An 18,485-nucleotide genomic window follows, 5' to 3' on the forward strand; every position below is an offset into this window, starting at 1 on the left:
ACAACCAAGTTAGATTAAGCAGATAAAACATCCACAAATTCTGTGCAATGGCAACAACATACATACCATGTCAATGCACCTGTTCACATGCAGCCGACCAAGCAGCGAGCGACAACAGATGCCAGGAAATTTGCAACATGTTCGCTCAGCGATTGAGAACGGGCCGGAAATTTGACCGTCAGTGAGCATAGAGAGGGAGGTGACAGAGCCTCCTTATATACACAGCGCCCCTGCTGGCACTAGGTCAGCATATTCAAAACGGGCATGTTACTCATTGAGAGCAGGCTTAAACCATCCTGCTACATCATGTCAATATTGTGAAAAAATCAGAGGAATTCTTCCAGCACCTTGTTGAATTTATACTATAAATTTAAAAAAGTCATTTCGGAAGGAAAAAGGGGTCTAGCCTGCTACTAATGAAGTGGCCAGTGTAGCAGTGATTCCTTGTTTATAAAAGCCAAAAATTAAATGCATGATTTCAGCATTGTATAATCTTATATAGCTTTGGGAGGGAAACAGCTTTGTTGTGCTATCTGCTTATTTCGGATGACCCCGCAAAAGTTTTTGGACACTTGCCCACAAATAAAATACAGAATTACCAAAGTGAAAAGAAAAGTGCTATACTGCATTACTGAAGCTCATATGATCAAGGTTAAGAAATTGTTTCATGTTCTTGTTTTTAATTCAAGGCGCTCAGTCCCCTGCTATCCTCTCCTTGCCGAACACCCGTTCTTCCCTTTTATCAAGATCTACTGTGTGTGTGTGTGTGTGTGTGTGTGTGTGTGTGTGTGTGTGTGTGTGTGTGTGTGTGTGTGTGTGTGTGTGTGTGTGAGGGAATATTAGCGTGTATTTCGCCTCTGATAATTATTCCATTAAGTATGGGCTCAGATGGTGCAAAATTGCACACAGGTTGCCATAGCAACTTTATGAGACGTCGGTCCAAGTTTTGAGCACGTTCAAACAAGGCGTGGCTTCTTCGAGTGAGTGAGCGAGAGATGGGTCATAGTAGAGAAGCTGAGAGACGCGATGGATGCTGGAGCCGTCCTGCTCTCGCTTGAAGCTTTGTTCGTTTACAGTCCGTTTATTGCGCCTTCGGTCTCAGTTTATTAACACCGTCCTTAAATCAACCAACAACATGGCTACGGTGGTCTTCCTCCGACGATTTATTTTATTTTTTGAGTTAATTTTTTCATAGCGACGCTGAACACAACGGTGATAGAAGAAGAAGATAGACCGAATTTGTTCTCCATACAAAGGCTTGGAGAGGCCCACATCTCAACATCATGATCTAGCACATGCCTAGGACTGCTCGTAGGTGCTTTTGGACGGACGTGTGATGGTTTTCCTGGATATGGAGCCTGCTGTGTGCTGTAAGGATCAGAGCAAGGAAAAGGCTCGATGGACTCTGCTGAAAACAGCTCAGGACACATCCGTATAACTGGCGTTTGGAGCGAAATGACTAACACAAAGGCATCGCTTGTTTGTGTGGACAGTGTAAGAAAACGACTGAGGTAAAAGGAGGAAAATACTGAACAAATAAAGACTTCACAAGCAAATAGCGAGCTTTAGACTATTGACATGGCTGCACCTCAAACGTACAAGGCTGTGAACCAGTCCGCCTATTTAACAGATAGGAGGAAAACATAACAGGTGAGGACTAAACGTATTTAGCTGATATTCAGTTTAATGATGTTTAATTAAAGATTTTGTTTCTAATAGCACAAGGGTACAACTGCTAACTAGCTTTGTAGTATAGTAAACAGATTTTCTTTTAATATTCCAACACTACCTTAGAAGTTATGTCTTTTCCAAATCACTGTAGCTACGGGGGTATACTTTAAAAAAAGTTACCAATATGAAAAAAAAGAAGCAAAAAAATGACAGAGGGAAGCACAAACTCATCGACAGATATGCATTTCAATTTGAAATGTGTATTATGTGTATTTATTAATGCATTAAATAAAAACAGGCAACAGGTGGCTCCACTTTGAACTAGCATCTTACAGTTTTGATCAAACAGTGAATCCCAGTTTGATTCTGTAGAAAGTTCTTTCTTACTGTATAAACTTTATAAACAAAGAAAGGAAATGCAAAACATCTCAAACAAAATGATCTACAAAACTAAAACAAAACGGAGCAGGAGGCTTATCCAGATAAGCTTGTCGACAATTTCTTAATTAAAATGGTTACTATATACAAATATACATATACAAATGCATAGATGTGCATCCATGTGTACAGATACATCTTTGAACCTACAGACAAATACTTTCAATATAATGATATTCTCATTCTATACAATAGCACAGCTCATAACGTGAATACCTAATCTTTCATTTTTATACACATAAAATATGTATTGCTTATATTTATCTTAAATTGTGCAATATTTTTACTTTCTTTAATTTCTTTGTCTGGGCTGTTCGACAAAGTCACTCCACAAACTGATATGCACGTTTTTAAGAGCGTTGGCTGCACATGGCTGCTTTAAATTGCATTTTCTGCTCACGCCGTACCTTCCCTCTCTATTCTTAAATAAATTCTGAATATTACTTGGAAACATAGTATTTCTTGTTTTGAACATCACCTGTGTGGTTTTAAATTGTACTAAATTCATGAATTTCATAACTTGTGGTTTCAAAAAAGGTTTATTTGTGTGTTCACAATCCCAAACATTGTGTCCTTATTGCTCTTTTTTGCATCGTGCATATTTTTTGTAAAGAAGTTGTTCTGTGTTGTGTAACAGCTAAAACAGATTCATATAACAGGAAGGCTATAACGGCAAGAATATGTACTGATGATGCTTTCCTGGAGTCAATCTAAGAACCACTCAATGAGGTCATAGTCCTTAAAGCTGGGCTTTATTTCATGCAGGTCACTGTGGAGCGTTATTGAAATGGCTTTTACGTAAAGACAGAAAGGCAGCAGGCATGGAGTGCTCACAGAGCTATTTACAATCAAAAAATGTCCAACAAAATGGACCATACCACTATTAAGCAGCCAGTGTAACAGTGGCGTGGTCCATGTGGTTTCCTTTCCCGTGTTGATGGTCTTGGAGACAGTGAGAATAAAGACCACGATTAAATGAGTTACCAGCAGCTACTTTAGCAATCATTAAACCAACATAGAGACTCTAATCTAAAACTGTGTCTGAAGCAAGGGATGTGGCTTTTTTTTTCCTTCCTTCATTAACAGAGTTGCCTTTGAGGACGGGCCTGCAGGATAGTGTGCCTTTTCCATCTTTTATGCCTTCATAGAAATAAACACCCGTGCAAATTTTCATGAGACTGTCACCAAAATGCAGCAGCCAACTGAGTGAATCGAGAGCAGAAAGTTACTGATGCACTCCATTTACACAAGGAATAGCACCGATAACCAACGGCATCGACAGAACTGATATGAATTCTTAGAACTGACTGCTATTAGTGGTGTAGTGACACATTCAGGCCTTTTACAACAGCTCACCCAGGGGATGAAACAAAAATACAATAACGCTTGTTAAACATGAATTTTTTTTTATCAAATTAAACTATAGTGTTGCTAATTAGTTTTATTCACATTTCTTTATATTTAACAAAATAATTTGTTGATCTAATGTAAGGCCATGTGAAACCTTTCAAAGGCCTTCTTTGCACCTAAAGACAGAAAAGCTTTTTTTGGTTTTTTATTAATGTTATATACCATGCCTTCCATTTCTCAGTTTTTTGTTTGACCAGGACTAGTGTAAAGTCTTTATATAATGCTTTAACAAAAAAAAAATTAATTATACAACTCAGTTTGAAAACCATCTGGTCCCACTTGTTTGCAGATTTTATACTTAACACCTAATTCCAATTTCTTCTTTGGCAATTTCTGCTACAGGTGTTCATCAATTGCTCTAAAGATTCAGTTTATTTCAACAGGCTCTGTAATAGTAATGTCGTTTTCTCTGGTCCCCTCCCCAATCAGACCAGGAGTGACATGTTTAGCCGCATGTTCTCCTTAAATTGCTGGCTGTCTGAGTGGTCTCCAAAAAACCATGTGGGCTTCACAGATAATTGGGAAACTTTCTGGAGGAAACCTGGTCTTGTTAGGAGAGATGGCATCCATCCCACTTTGGATGGAGCAGCTCTCATTTCTAGAAATCTGGCCAAATTTATGACCCTCCCCCCCCAAAAAAGAATAAAAAAAAATATGACTATCCAGAGTCCAGGAAACAGAGTTTCAGTCTTAGGCTGTGTCCCAATCCAGCGACCGCACGCTGTAGTATGAGAAGTGTGGAAGTGCAAGGCTTGTGAAATGGGACGGTCTGGCCTTCGTCAGGCTGCTCAGGTTGCCTAGCAACCTTGATACTAACTGCAAGAAACGTTTCATACAGCTTTGTGTGACAGAAATGAAGGAGAAAAATGTTTTTTTGTTCATTCATTTTTTTTATGACATCACTGTGATTAGTTGAGTATCTGAGGCTGAGACCACGGGACTGTAAAACATGATTGTTGGGCTTCATTTCTGTGCTGAACAGTCATTTCAAGATTAGTTAGTAAATAACAATTAGCTGATGTTGTTCATGAGACTAAAGTCATCTGACTTTTCTCAAATCTCACTTACATATAATATGGCCAATATTATATTCATTTATTACAGCAGTAATAAATCATAATAATCTGACAATAATAACAATCTGACATATGTGTAAAAAGAAAATGTACGAGCTGTGATAACTGTGTCTGATAGAATGAAGAGTCGACTGATATATGAAATATTCCTTTATTGGGTGAGAAAATCAGACCATGTCATAACTGCTGTAAGTCACACAGAATAGATATCAGAGCCTTAAACAGGCTGACGTCTGCTAAATGGGTCAAACTGGGCAGAAAGTCTACAAACACATAACATCCTTATAGAATATGATGTAACACTATAGATCAACTTAGCTCAGAATATATATTAAACCCAAGTTAGTACAAACATCGCTAAAGTCACATAACTTTGCCGACATGTGGCCAACAGGAATGTTTTAATGTTCTACATTATTAAACATTCGCACATAAATAAGTGACATAATATTCAGTACTTACTTTTAAAAGTTTACTCTTCAGCCGCTCCGCTTCAGCTGTCTGCCGTATTTTTCAGCAAAATTATCCACACCCGCCGCCGCGCGCTATGAATTGTGGGATATATGGGACCACGAAGTGTACACCGGAACACACTTCAAATTTGGGGAAATCGACGGCGCATTTGGAGTACACTTCGGATTGGGAGAGCCGTCGTCACGACGCTGTGACGTAATAGGTCTCAAAATGCGTGCGGTCGCTGGATTGGGACTCAGCCTTACACGCCTCTATGCAGCTTCTCTCCTCCTGCTACCCCCCCAAAACCCCATCTCCATTGAGACTGTGTCAGCTCCCAAACAGACAAAAAACAAACTAAAAACCAGCAAAAACAACTTAAACATAAAAATCCAGTATCCACATCTGAACCAAAGAGTAAAACAGTGAAATGTGGATTATTACATGTTAGGTCTCTCCTCCAAGTCTGTTAGTAAATGATTAATAATTGATCAACACATCGATTTACTCTGCCTTACAGAAACCTGGTTGCAGCAGTGAAAACTTTGTGTCCACAGTTTTTTGAACAATAATTTCTCCATCTTGTTCTTTAGGGTTATTTCCATGGTGACCAACCTCATGGCTACCGCTACAGAGACCATAGTGCAAACCACAGGAAACCTGTCAGACCATAAAGACCAAAGAGGAAGTGAATTTGGTCGTACCCATCAGGAACTAAACCCGTCTGTGCTGAGTGCTGCTGAGAGTAACTCTGTTCTCCATGGAATCATAGTGGCAGCTCAGGCACTGATACTGCTGTCTGTATTCCTTCTCTCCTGTCTTGGTAACTCAGCAGTTGTCGTCGTTATCATCAAGCACAGGCAACTTCGAACAGTGACTAATGCTTTTATCATGTCGCTGTCGCTATCGGACTTCCTCACGGCTGTCTTGTGTCTGCCATTCTCTTTTGTTATGCTTTTCAGTAAGGATGGAGTCTGGATGTTTGGGGATCGTTTCTGTGTTGCCAATGGGTGTTTGAACACCTGCTTTGGTATTATCGCCACCCTGACAATGACTTTGATATCCTTTGATAGGTACTATTCCATTGTCAGACAACCACAGGCTAAAATAGGCAGACAGAAAGCAGCCCAGTTATTGATTGCAGTGTGGATAACTGCTGTCATTTTCTCTCTGCCTTGGTATCTGGTAATCCGAACACCTAAAGAAATCCACAAGCAAGGTTTTTACCACTGCATGTATGTGTTCCACTCTGGCACCTCACTCATGGGAACAGCTTATAGCATCTGTCTGATCATTGTATGTTATTTATTGCCTTTTTGCCTGATGTGTTTTTGCCATTACAACATTTGTAAGACTGTTCGGCTCTCAGAAATACGAGTCAGGCCTGTGACCACATATGCATACTTACTTCGATTTTACAGTGAAATGCGAACAGCCACCACAGTTCTGATAATGATTGTTTTCGTTATTTTTTGCCGGGGGCCATATTGTCTAATGGGGCTAGTTACTGCTATAGGGGACTACACATTTAATCCTGCAATGGACACAGTGGCCATTTGGCTAGCTTGGGCAAATGGAGCCATTAACCCTCTGATCTATGCTCTGAGGAACCCAAATATAGCCATGTTACTGGGACGCAGTAGAGAGGAGGGCTATCGGACCAGAAATATTGCTGCATACCTCTCCAGCCAAACTCAGAACCACGAGGCCCGGTTTAACAATGCAGAGAGGATAAAAGATCGCTACCTGAGTCGCGCAGGGCTTAACAGCCAGCTGTTGACTTCGAGTCCTGGAAAAACAGGAGGGGGAGGAGAAGTGTCAATGTGGGCTTGTAAAAACCCTGCTGTGTACTTCTGTAAGGACACTCAGCAAAATACTGCATCACTGCCAAACTCAGTTGGCGCTCAAAAGACAAAGAGACCTGACACGAGCCTTTGAGATTGTAGAGTTTGCATTATCTAAGAGTTGGTTTCATCATAAGTGTTATTGCTATGAATCAAGATTTGTTTTAAAGACTTGATACTGTGTATGACTCCTGAGACCAAAACTCTTATGTTTATGATTAACATTGTGCTCCAGGTATGAACAACACAAAGAATAATTTGAGTTGTTCATACTAAAATGATCATATTTACACTGTGCAAGTATCATCTTGGATGATACCATTAGGTCCTCTCAAACATACTCATTTAAACTGACTGAAATGAGTATGTTCTTGTTCTGTGACACAGAATGCTAAAGGGTGCAAAATAGCTCATGTCTGAGTTTGAACATCTTTATATCTGTCCTTAATCTTAAATGTGCCACACAGCATATGTACTGTTCACGTCATTTCCCCTGTCCTCACCAGCAAATTAACATTGTCTATTGTTTGTTTAGCATATTAAAGCAACATAATTAGATGCCACTCTCCTAATATCCCTACCTATCAGTGGCTCCAACATGACTTTAGTTGGAGCCACTGATAGGTCAGTCAGACCAGGAAGTAGCATTGTGGCATTTTTCCACAAATGCTTCAAAAAGATATTCATTACAGAGCTGGCTATCAAACTGCTACTCTGGGGAAGCCTGTTAATGCGCCCGTTAACACGCGGCATACTACTGCCATGCAGTAACAATGGCTCATAAACCACAATGTGAGCCTGCTAGATTGTGAACACAACATATTCAGTAAATAATTCTACGACTGATTTCTCCTCTAAGCCTCTCTTGTGATGAATTTAGTGTTATAATAAAATTGATAGTTGAGTATAGGTAGTAGGCATTAGCCTCCTGTTGCGTGGCCTGTCAGCTCTTCACCGGCTATAGCCGGTGTAACACTGACCTCAAAAGTACTTTCCGAAGGTAAAATATGTGAACTTCTGAATAATGCACACTTGTAAATTTAAACAGCATGTGGTATCTACAAACATTTGTGTACAATGATGGTACAGCTTCTGAAATACTGATGTTTTAAAGTCCATAAAATTAAAATACTAAAGAAAAGAAAAAGGGTCTTATTAAATCTCCAAAAGTTGATTCTGTTCATCTGGACGTAGCGTCCAGATGAACAGAATCAACTTTTGGAGATTTACTTACCTGGATGATTGAGATGCATCAAGAGGTGTTACTAAATGTGTATGTGCTACATTGTTAGTAGCCTTTGTGTACTTTTTTTTTTTTTTAAATGAGGTGGCATTTCTGAATTATTTCCTGACTCAGATATTTTAGTTCCCAGCGTTACAAAGCAGTCACACATGATCCTTACCTTGTGAGAGACCGGCATTTCAATACAGTATACTTACATGTATTCTAATGATGGTGATGCCACTCTCATATACACCAAAAGAATTGATTTCCTGAAGTAAATGCAGTGTGAATAGATAGATGAATGTTTTGAGCTGAAATGTAATAATTTCTAACTGATAAGTTAGAAATGTTGAATGAGCTGAAATACAAATCATTCAGCTAAAAGTGCAGAACTGTTGAAAGTTCACATAGAAGTTGGAAAGTAGCTGGACACCTTTAAAATGTACAGTACATTAGAAAAAGCTGACTAATGACAAAAGAAAATTTAGAGTCAGAAACCATCTGAATGAATATTGAAAGCTCACATTCTTTAAATCACTAGAAGTGTGGAATTGTGTATTTTAAATTTCTCAACTGAAGCATCTTAAATTCTTAAAATAAAAACAATATTTGCATGTCTGCTCTAATCCGCTGTGTGTGTAGATCCGTGGCTTCTTCTGAAACTGAAGTGATGGACAACAGCCTCTTGCCAGAGGACAATGTGATAAACAGTTCATGTGAGGGGTCGTCAGCATCGTCTTAGTAGAGATGATGACGTGCTGCTTTCTGCTTTTGTTGCTTCCTCTCAAACAGGAAGTCAGAGATCCACCTGAAAGTGGGACTAAAGTCCTGAAAAAGTAGCCTGGCATAAGTTCCCGCAGAGTCCAGATTCTCTGTCGAGAAAGAGCTCATTCAAATCTTTGGAAAGTTGATAATTGACACTAATGAACCGTGTGTGTGTGTGTGTGTGTGTGTGTGTGTGTGTGTGTGTGTGTGTGTGTGTGTGTGTGTGTGTGTGTTTGGGGGTGTGTTTTTGTGACCTCCTGCCCCCAAAAAGGTCATAAAAGCAGGAAGTTTACTAAACAAGAAAACAGAACCCTCACATAGGATGTCCCATAATAAAACACTAGAGCCTCCCCCACCAACAAACTGGCTGGGGAGGTGGTCAGAAACAGATCCTACAGTTTGAACCAAGACTTATAAATTTAAGTACAATAATGGCAACATTTAACAATTTGACTCCAACATAAGCCATAATTCAATTCAATTCAATTTTATTTATACAGCGCCAAATCACAACAAAAGTCGCCTCAAGGTGCTTTATATTGTAAAGTAGACCCTACAATAATACATACAGAGAAAAACCCAACAATCATATGACCCCCTATGAGCAGCACTTTGGCGACAGTGGGAAGGAAAAACTCCCTTTTAACAGGAAGAAACCTCCGACAGAACCAGGGTCAGGGAGGGGCGGGGCCATCTGCTGCGACCAGTTGGGGTGAGAGAGGAAGACAGGATAAAGACGTGCTGTGGAAGAGAGACAGAGATTAATAACAAGTATGATTCAATGCAGAGAGGTCTGTTAGCACATAGTGAGTGAGAAAGGTGACTGGAAAGGAGTAATAAAGCAGTGACGTAGACGTTACACTGCTCTGTCATGGTGAAGAGAGAACCGAGCGTAATCTATGGTGATGAGCTTTATGGATAGTGACGGAAAGAATGAGATGAAATGAGGAAAGGCGCTTTCTCCAATGGGTGGCTGTGCTTTTCCTTATCAACTTACTAAACCATCCATTAGTACTGGTACTACACTAAAGCCTATTAAATACAACAACCAACCCATAATTATTTTAGACGTGTAACATTACAATAGTTGCTGTTACATTCCCTAGGATGATATTAGTTTTTACTTTGTGAAATAATGTCTGGTGTTTTGTCTAAGCGCCACCTCCTCTTGATTAGGAGCTGTTGCCTGAATCAAGCCAATCAGAAATCAGCAGAGCCCCATATAAAGTCCATGGAGCTGTGTTTCTGGTCCTTCTGGCCATTGTGACTGCCATACGTGTGCAGGCTTACATACCTTTGGAATTGTATGTATATCTTATGTGACTGTGGCCAGACTGCCTGTAGGGGAGAGCTGCCTTTGCTTTGTGAATCCTTGTTTTCTCCTGTTTATGTGCTGGTTAGGTAGGTTATTGTTGTAGGTTGTATATTTGTTTTCTTTGGAATTAGGTAAGTTCCTTTTATTTTCTATTAGGGATGTTTTGTCTGTTATGTTGGCTTTAGCTCTCCCTGAAGTTAAATGTCAGTCTGAACTAGAGCATTAAACTAGGAGGAAATAAACCTTTAAAAACTGTCATCTTGACTCCTCAATCACTGCTTTAACTTTATATTAGTCCATCCTATCCCTAGCCTGATAGCTAAAGTTAACTTTAAAAGGCAGTTACAATTGATATCTTAAATTCACATGTTTTTTCATATACATTTCTAAGTCAGCACAAACTAACTACTTGGCCAAGCTTAAAATAAATTCAATTATATTAAGATTACTATCTCAAGTTATCCTACATCATACCTTATGAACAAATCATCTCAGTCAAATCAGGCCTGGAAAGGTGGAAGAATGGACCATAGAGTTTTCACCTCCTTACCTATGAAATAAGCATGATGAAAAGGACTTAGGTCCTATGAACTTTTAAGGATGTTTTGTTTATGGCAAATATCACAAATATCATTATTTTGGACACAAACTGTAATCTTGATTATTTAACAAGGTGATTAAGTTAAACATTTACTCAACTTTAAAAATATATATTTCTAAACAATTAAATTTCCTGAAATTTAAATTCAAATAAAAGAATTACCATCTAGCCCTGCAGGCTGGTCAAAAAATTCTCTCCACCACTTCTTGTCGGTTGGTTAGCTATCACCAGTTTGTCCATCTGTACCTGGAAGTCCCATAGGATCTTAGCTCAGTCATTGTGAACCACCCTAGGGGGCATACCCCTTTTAGACCTAGGTACTTCCAGGTTATACTTAGCACAAATGTTCCTGTACACCAGCCACCAGCCGCTGTATGTCGTTCTTACTAGTACAGCCAGGTTCTGCTATGGTTCCCTAGCAACTATGAAATTAGTGGCTAATAATGTTTTATACAGCATTGTTTCGGGTGGCTGTGGCTCAGGTGGTAGAGCAGCTCAGCTACTGATCGGAAAGTTGGTGGTTCGATCCTTGGCTTCCCCAGTCTGCATGCCAAATATCCTTGGGCAAGATACTAACCCCAAGTTGCCCTCCGATGCGTTCATCGTGTGAATGTAGTTTAGTTTGCACTTATGTTTAGAAGTAAATGGGTGAATGAGGCATGTTGTATACAGCGCTTTGAGTACTCCGGGAGAGTAGAAAAGCGCTGTATAAGAATCAGACCATTTACCATGTTTTACATAAATAAAGCAGGAAATCTTCATTTTATCTAATTTGTCTTACTTTAGTTGACATGTTTCATTGGTATAAAATGAATCTGAGGCTGAGAGACCATGGGACTGTAAAAACATGATTAGGCTGCAACAGTAAATTTAACATTAGCTAGTAAACAGCAGTTAGCTAATGTAGTTCATGAGACTAGAGTCTGTTACACTTTGGTATTATAATGGAAATATAATATGGAAATATAATATGGCCATCATTACATTTTTTATTTTAACATATGAAATATATTTAATCCAAATTTTACAGCAGCGAAATGTAACTCTGTTTCAAATACTGAAGTTTAGTAAAAATTCAAGGTGCATTTATTTCCGTTTGATATCACTCTTTATCTTCTCACAAACAAATATGTCACAGCTTATATACGGCTGTATTATATATACACTACCAGTCAAAAGTGTGGACACACCTTCTCATTTAATGGACTTTCTTTATTTTAATGACTATTTACATTGGAAAATTCTCAGTGAATGCATCAAAACTATGAAGTAAACAAAAAAGTGTGAAAAAACATGTTTCATATTTTAGATTCTTCAAATTGGTCACACTTTGCTTTGATTACTGCTTTGCACACTCTTGGCATTTGCTCAGTGACTCGATGAGGTTCATTCATTGATGCCTTCAGCAAAATTCTGCAACATTAATAGTAATGAACATACAGAAAAACCATTAAATGAGAAGGTGCGTACAAACTTTTGACTGGTTTTGACTTGTTCTTTAGCACCACTCCATTTATCTAAAACATTTTAGTTCAGGGGCCACATGGAGAAAAGTCTATTCTCAAGTGGGCCGGACTGGTAAAATCATTGTATATATAACTTAAAAACAACAACTTCAGATTGTTTTCTTTGTTTTAATACGATCAACATAAAAATAAAGCTAGAGCCTGCGGACAGTATGTTCAAAATAGTACAGGCACAACATAGCTAATAATCATAAAACACCTCAAGTTATTTGAAAATTCTGAGGACAAAGAACAAGCACACAGTGCCTCAGTGATTCACAGAACTACATCAGGGTGTCTCTTGCAGCACTTTCAGTGGGGTTGCATCGTTTATTTGACTCCTGATACCTGGCATCTTTTAGCTTTCACCAGCTCATCAATATCAGGCTTCACATCCTGAGCGGCAGCTAACTTCAGGATGTGATTCAAGTGCCTGTGCGTGAGCCTTGAGCGCAGTTTTGTTTTATTTATGCTCATTACAGAGAAAACTTGCTCACAAAGATACGCGGTTCTGAATATGCACAACAGTTTTGCAGCGAGGGCTGTCAAGTTGGGGTAACCTGGCAAGAGATTCTGATAGAATGTGTTCAAGCCAGCTGCGGCAAATTTGCCCTTCAAATCCGAGTCACGCTGCAAGTCTATTATTTCAAGTTGGATCCGGACGGGCAGATCAAAGGGATTCACGGTGAACGGCGAGCAAAAAACTTTGAAGTCTTTCCCCAGTTCACCAAAAATCTGAAATCGTTGCTCAAACTCTAGTAACAGTCCCGTTATTTTATCTTTAAACCGCTTCATATCTGCCAGCACTTCAACATGCTGGGAACACACCAAACATACAGCTTTCCCATTCACTTCCGTGAATAAATAGGAGGATGACCATTTTTCTTGGAACACTCTGGATCCACTTTTCTCTTTTTTGACAGAGACATATTGCACATCAGGTTTAAATTTTGCGGGCAAAACAAAGTAGCTCACAATTGCTATTGCACCATCCAATGGACACAATTAGAACAGCAGTTTCTTTATTTAAAAATTGCTGCTCATTTTTATACTTTACAAAATCATCTCACAGGCCGGATTAAACCCATTTGCGGGCCTGATCCGGTGTTCCAGATCAACTGGCGTTTAGATCAACTGGCGTTGGTCGAACAGATGTGTGGCAGTCTTGCGTTTCAGTAGCTCCTACCGACAAACCAGCAAAAAAAACGGCAAATGTGTCACCTGTGACACTTGTGAGGTTGTCTCAAACACACTCCGTCAGTCTTGATGCTGTTGAACAACAAAATGTTTAAAAATGTGGCGAGTTTACCTGGTGATATCCTCATGCGCGACGCGATCGCGAAAACAGCAAACAATTAACACCACGCCGTTGTTGTTCACAGGACAGCAAGAGTAAACGATCGGGAGACTCTTGTCGTCGTTATCGTTCCCCTCGCACGGTTTATTTCTCCGGTTTCAGCGTTTTTGCTTCACAACTAAAGCGAGCAGTTTACTTTGTGCACTAACATGGACTCGAGTCAACCACTGGCCAAGTGCCACAGCCTACAGCCAGATCAACCTGTGACACACATCTGCACCACGTTTGATTTCGTTTCTTGCACAACACATTTGTACCTTTCAGTTGTGTCTGTTTGTGCGTCATGCAAATGAACCTTTGAAAAGAATGAAATGACACCAATATTTCACTAGTGTTGTAACATCACATGTCGTTAGCGTAGTCTGTCTGTGTCTTTTCTCTGAGAAAAAACATTTTAGAGTTGGTTGTTATATACAGTCTGTATAAGTGTGGTTAATCTAATAAACATGTGTAAGGAGATGGCAGTTACTGTGAATGTACAGCAGGTGAATAGTAATAAACAGTCAGACAATGACTCTGACAATCTCATTCAATCTTGCAGACTGAATGCACCTTCTGTGGAAAGTGGTACCACACAGTGTGTGTGGACTTTCCCTGTGCAGAAGGCGACTACAAATGTTGTGGGTGCTAAATAAACAGAAAAAAGTGATCCCTGTTGTCTTTGCTTACTGATGTTTTTAGTGTTGACAATCCACATTGCTGCCATTGCATCTTTCAACATGTTTGTGGGTAGATTTGAATGTACCAGGGGTAAGTGCAGCCACTCAGCCTCTACTCAATGTGATCATAGCAGCAGGTGAAGATGTGTCACAAGTTAATCTAGTAGTAGGCTATGGTAGCAGTGGACTGACCTCCATTTGAAACTGCTCTAGCTGCTGTGTGATAGTGGATCTGCTACAAATTGAAGATCATAGGCAAGTTTTGGAAATGAACCCTTGTATTATGTTGAAGAACAAAAAAATGACATTGATTTTGTTGCGGGTCATTTTGACCCGTACTGTGTAAATCCACTCAGAATTGTTCAAAAACTGCAATGAAACAATAGCAACTTTATTTCCCATCAGATAAACATGTAGAACACAGACATACAACAGTTAGACTTTCCATAACTATTTTAGGAACAATTTGGTTTTTCGTTCTTACAAACACATTTCTTTTGAACTTGCCCAACGTTCTCAGTTTTTCAATGCTCAACATTTCCAATTTTGTCCACATGATGGACAGAATGTAACTGTGTGCTTTCTGCAGATGTACTTCTTGCATTTCTCACAATACGTGCTTGTTTTAAAACAGGAACCTTCCTAACTAAGATTTAAAACAAAAGATTGCGTCTCCTCCAGTCTCACAAACAGATGACAAACCAAGCGACACACCTGAGTCACTGACTTTATATATAACTACCAACTCTCCAGCCAGGTTGATGAATTGCCTATATTGGCTGGAAATATTCATTTTCAGGGAAAGGACACAGGCAGATGATGCTTACAGGATGTGATGTGACAACACTAATGAAATATTGATGTGTCATATTTGTCCAAGGTGTATTTCATTGTTATGGGAAAAGAGAATATCAAAATCATGATGACCAATTGGAGTGGTGATTTCTATGACTTTGTGTATATAATTTGGAATTTTGTACAAATGTAGGCCAATAAGGAATATATGATATCATTTCATTCATTTCAAAGGTTTATTTGCATGATTCACAGACAGACACAATTGAAAGGTACAAATGTGTTGTGCAAGAAACGAAATCAAACGTGCTGCAGATGTGTGTCACAGGCTGATCTGGCTGTAGGCTGTGGCACTTGGCCAGAGGTGGCGCTGGTTGACTCGAGTCCATGTTAGTGCACAAAGTAAACTGCTCGCTTTAGTTGTGAAGCAAAAACGCTGAATTCGGTGAAATAAACCGTGCGAGTGGAACGATAACGACGACAAGAGTCTCCCGATCGTTTACTCTTGCTGTCCCGTGAACAACATCGGCGTGGTGTTAATTGTTTGCTGTTTTCGCGATCGCGTCGCGCATGAGGATATCACCAGGTAAACTCGCCACATTTTAAACATTTTGTTGTTCAACAGCATCAAGACTGACGGAGTGTGTTTGAGACAACCTCACAAGTGTCACAGGTGACACATTTGGCGTTTTTTTGCTGGTTTGTCGGTAGGAGCTACTGAAACGCAAGACTGCCACACATCTGTTCGACCAACGCCAGTTGATCTAAACGCCAGTTGATCTGGAACACCGGCCCGCGGGCCGTACGTTTGACACCCCTGATCTAAAAGCTTACTTAAGTGGGTAAAACGAAAATTCACAAGCTGTGATCAATTGCATCTGATAAAATGAAGAGTAGACTGATCTGCTCATAACCTCTCCAACAAATATGAATGAAAACACATAGCATCCTTATAAAATATGGTGTAATTTGATCTTTTTCCACCGCTACCTGCATTCCAAATATTTTATTTTTGTGAGACATGTATGCCACTCTAAAATGATCACAGATCCATCCGTGGCGACCCCCGGCGCCTGTCTCCTCGCTTCCATCACACCTCCCCCGCTCTTCCTTATCTCCAGCCTAACCTTTATCAACGAATTCAACGTAACATCGCGCTGTTATGTACTCTGTGTCGTACTAACTACACTCCTTTATAGCGGCATGGTCAATGATGGTGCGTGCTGTCTGGGAAGACAAACTGTACAAACCATGGCACATGTGGTCTGTCGCCCCTGGTGGAGGTTCTTGTGCAGACAAAAACAAAACAAAAGCAGCATTCAAGACTGCGAATCACTAACAGCTTGATTGATTTGGCCTTTTTTAAACAAATAATTTATACCACAAGGTTTTACGTAGAAATAAACTGTGTTTGTAAACCAGTTTCATTACGATTTAACTTATCCGTTGCGCTGTTTACTTCTTGTATTTAGGCACTGTGTGCTGTGCAGCGTTCACGAGCGCGCATATCACAGACGTCTCTAGCCACTGCGCGAGCTGTTGGTGTCTACTTCCTGAATTCAGAGCAACAGATGAGTAAGGCAGCTCGGCAGGACTCCCCCAAGGTTTTTTTTTTCTGATAAAAACACGATAAACCTCGGTTTGTAAGTCCAGCGTCGTCGGCTTGCTTCGAGGAGTGTCGGCTCTCTGCCACGATGGTGGAGACTCTAGCTGGGTGTATGTTTGAGGACATCCAGTACGCAGATATCCAAGTAGAAGCGGTAATTTAAAGATATATATTGAAACTAATGTTAGCTCAGCGGTGCTAGAGATCAGTGGCTGAGTTTGGATCAGCTACGTTTCTGTCTGAGTAAGGCTCGGTTAGACTGTAACGGACCAAAGAAGTCTGATCTGTTTGTTCGCTTTGAAGGGGTACTGTTCTTAACTGCGAAGTACAGTGAGAGTCTGTCACAAGATATAAAACATGACAGTGTTTACTACTGAATAAACCTGCTAGTAATCATAACGAGGCCCCGGTTTTTAAAGGACACAGTTACTCATATGTGAACTAGTGATTCCCAGTTTAGCTATTTTATATGATACGATGACGACTGATATACAATAAAATGTATTTTTAAAGTAAATGTTACTGTAGTCCCTCTTCTGGTATTAAGGGAAAATAACAACAGAGTATTGTCCCCCGAGTTGCAGCTGTTAATTTTCCATGTTCTTTGTCTTCAGGCTGTTGGCAGAGGGACTTTTGGGGTTGTCTTCAAAGCTGTGTGGAAAGGAAAGGATGTAGCAATCAAGACCATTGAGAGTGACAACGAACGGAATGCTTTCCTTGTTGAGGTACTGTGAATATCCTTTTTTGTGCCCATCTGTTGTACAGTATCACATATCTTAATGTAATAGGAAAAATAACTTTTCATAGGCAGTAAAGCAAATAAAATGTGGACAAGTAGATTTAACCAGATGACACTAAAACACCGCATTTGGCTGGAAAGCTCCACTCACTGTGAATGTACTGCCAGCACAGGCTACCTACCTGCTCTGCCTCCAGGCTGTGGCTCAGGAGGTAGAGGACGTCACCCACCAATCAGAAGGCTGGTGGTTCTGGCCCTGCCTGCTCCCGCCTGCGTGCCAGCTAAACCCAAGTTGCTCTCCAGTGCATTCATTGGAGTGTGAATGATAGAAAACGCAAACTCCTGGGTTTTCCGTTACAAAACAGCCGATCAGAGTTGGTTCAGTCAACTCTTAATATATTCATATTAAGCTTTCTTTCTCCACTCATCCACGCGCTATCATCAGTGAAGGTCCACAATTACCCAATGCCACGACATATAGTAGATGAAGTACTGTCTCCCATTTTAATCCAGTGGACCGAGAAACATAAATACCTGTCAGTACTGATACACACTAGATGAACCCATGGCACCATGCAACAGCTTCCCTGAGGCCTACAGCTATCTTTTCTTCTTATCTTCTCCTTGTGTCCCCTATATGGTGCCACATTTTTAAGGAAAATGCATTTGTTTGTTGAGCAGCAGAGTTGAGTAAATTGAAATACTTGCCAAGTCTTCTCTGTCAGTGCTAAATAGCATCTTCTGCTATTGACTCTTGCTAATCAGGTGTCTGATGGGCACCTGAGTAGTGGCATCTGTGCACACAGACCCCACTACAGCGGCCAGTTTTGTCTGCTCCAAACATTCCACATTTAACTGATCTGAATAGGACCTTCCCTATAGGGCAGCAGGCCCTATTCAAACTCTTGTTCTTGTTCTGCAAAACCAAATTGCAGCATTATTTGATGTGAACTCTACTACCATCTCTTAAATTTAAGGCCAAGTGCCATACAATGGGGGATGTCAAAGACAAGCCGCGAAGTGGGC

The 18,485-nt window shown here is 40.1% G+C and overlaps 2 protein-coding genes and 1 long non-coding RNA gene across 7 annotated transcripts in view; 2 read left to right on the forward strand and 1 right to left on the reverse strand.

The window, feature by feature from the left end:
* Positions 1 to 908: 908 nt before the first annotated feature.
* Positions 909 to 8,743, forward strand: gpr135 (G protein-coupled receptor 135). The gene is made up of 2 exons (XM_026151960.2): positions 909 to 1,650; positions 5,642 to 8,743. Exon 2 carries the CDS (start codon positions 5,652 to 5,654, stop codon positions 6,984 to 6,986), a length of 1,335 nt encoding a protein of 444 aa, XP_026007745.2. The 5' UTR covers positions 909 to 1,650; positions 5,642 to 5,651; the 3' UTR covers positions 6,987 to 8,743.
* A 608-nt stretch (positions 8,744 to 9,351) lies between these two features.
* On the reverse strand, positions 9,352 to 14,382 carry LOC145422299 (uncharacterized). 3 transcript variants are annotated; one of them, XR_013903589.1, is made up of 3 exons: positions 13,613 to 14,382; positions 10,672 to 13,485; positions 9,352 to 9,623 (listed from the first exon to the last, which is right to left on the reverse strand). It is a non-coding gene; the product is annotated as an uncharacterized LOC145422299 (long non-coding RNA). The 3 variants fall into 3 exon arrangements; XR_013903591.1 differs by having other exon boundaries at positions 10,672 to 11,044; positions 13,613 to 14,312; XR_013903590.1 differs by having other exon boundaries at positions 10,672 to 10,747; positions 13,613 to 14,304.
* Positions 14,383 to 15,515: 1,133 nt separating this feature from the next.
* Positions 15,516 to 18,485, forward strand: part of LOC113012010 (mitogen-activated protein kinase kinase kinase 7-like) — a 31,240-nt gene continuing 28,270 nt past the window's right edge. For 2 of the 3 annotated variants that reach the window (XM_026151952.2, XM_080293485.1), the window contains exons 1-2: positions 15,516 to 15,700; positions 17,335 to 17,445. Coding sequence is in view for 1 of the 3 variants with exons in the window: in XM_026151950.2 (XP_026007735.1) it covers positions 16,809 to 16,874; positions 17,335 to 17,445 (177 nt within the window). In the remaining 2 variants the exon portion in view is untranslated. Of the gene's footprint in view, positions 15,701 to 16,595; positions 16,875 to 17,334; positions 17,446 to 18,485 lie in introns of those variants that run through there. The other variant, XM_026151950.2, reaches the window with a different exon arrangement.

Source organism: Astatotilapia calliptera, chromosome 19, assembly GCF_964374335.1.
Source record: "Astatotilapia calliptera chromosome 19, fAstCal68.1, whole genome shotgun sequence".
In the NCBI taxonomy this organism is placed as follows: domain Eukaryota; kingdom Metazoa; phylum Chordata; class Actinopteri; order Cichliformes; family Cichlidae; genus Astatotilapia; species Astatotilapia calliptera.

Bases quoted from the DNA above. Each gene is read 5' to 3' on its own strand.
- gpr135 (XM_026151960.2), top strand. From the start codon at position 5,652: ATGGTGACCAACCTCATGGCTACCGCTACAGAGACCATAGTGCAAACC.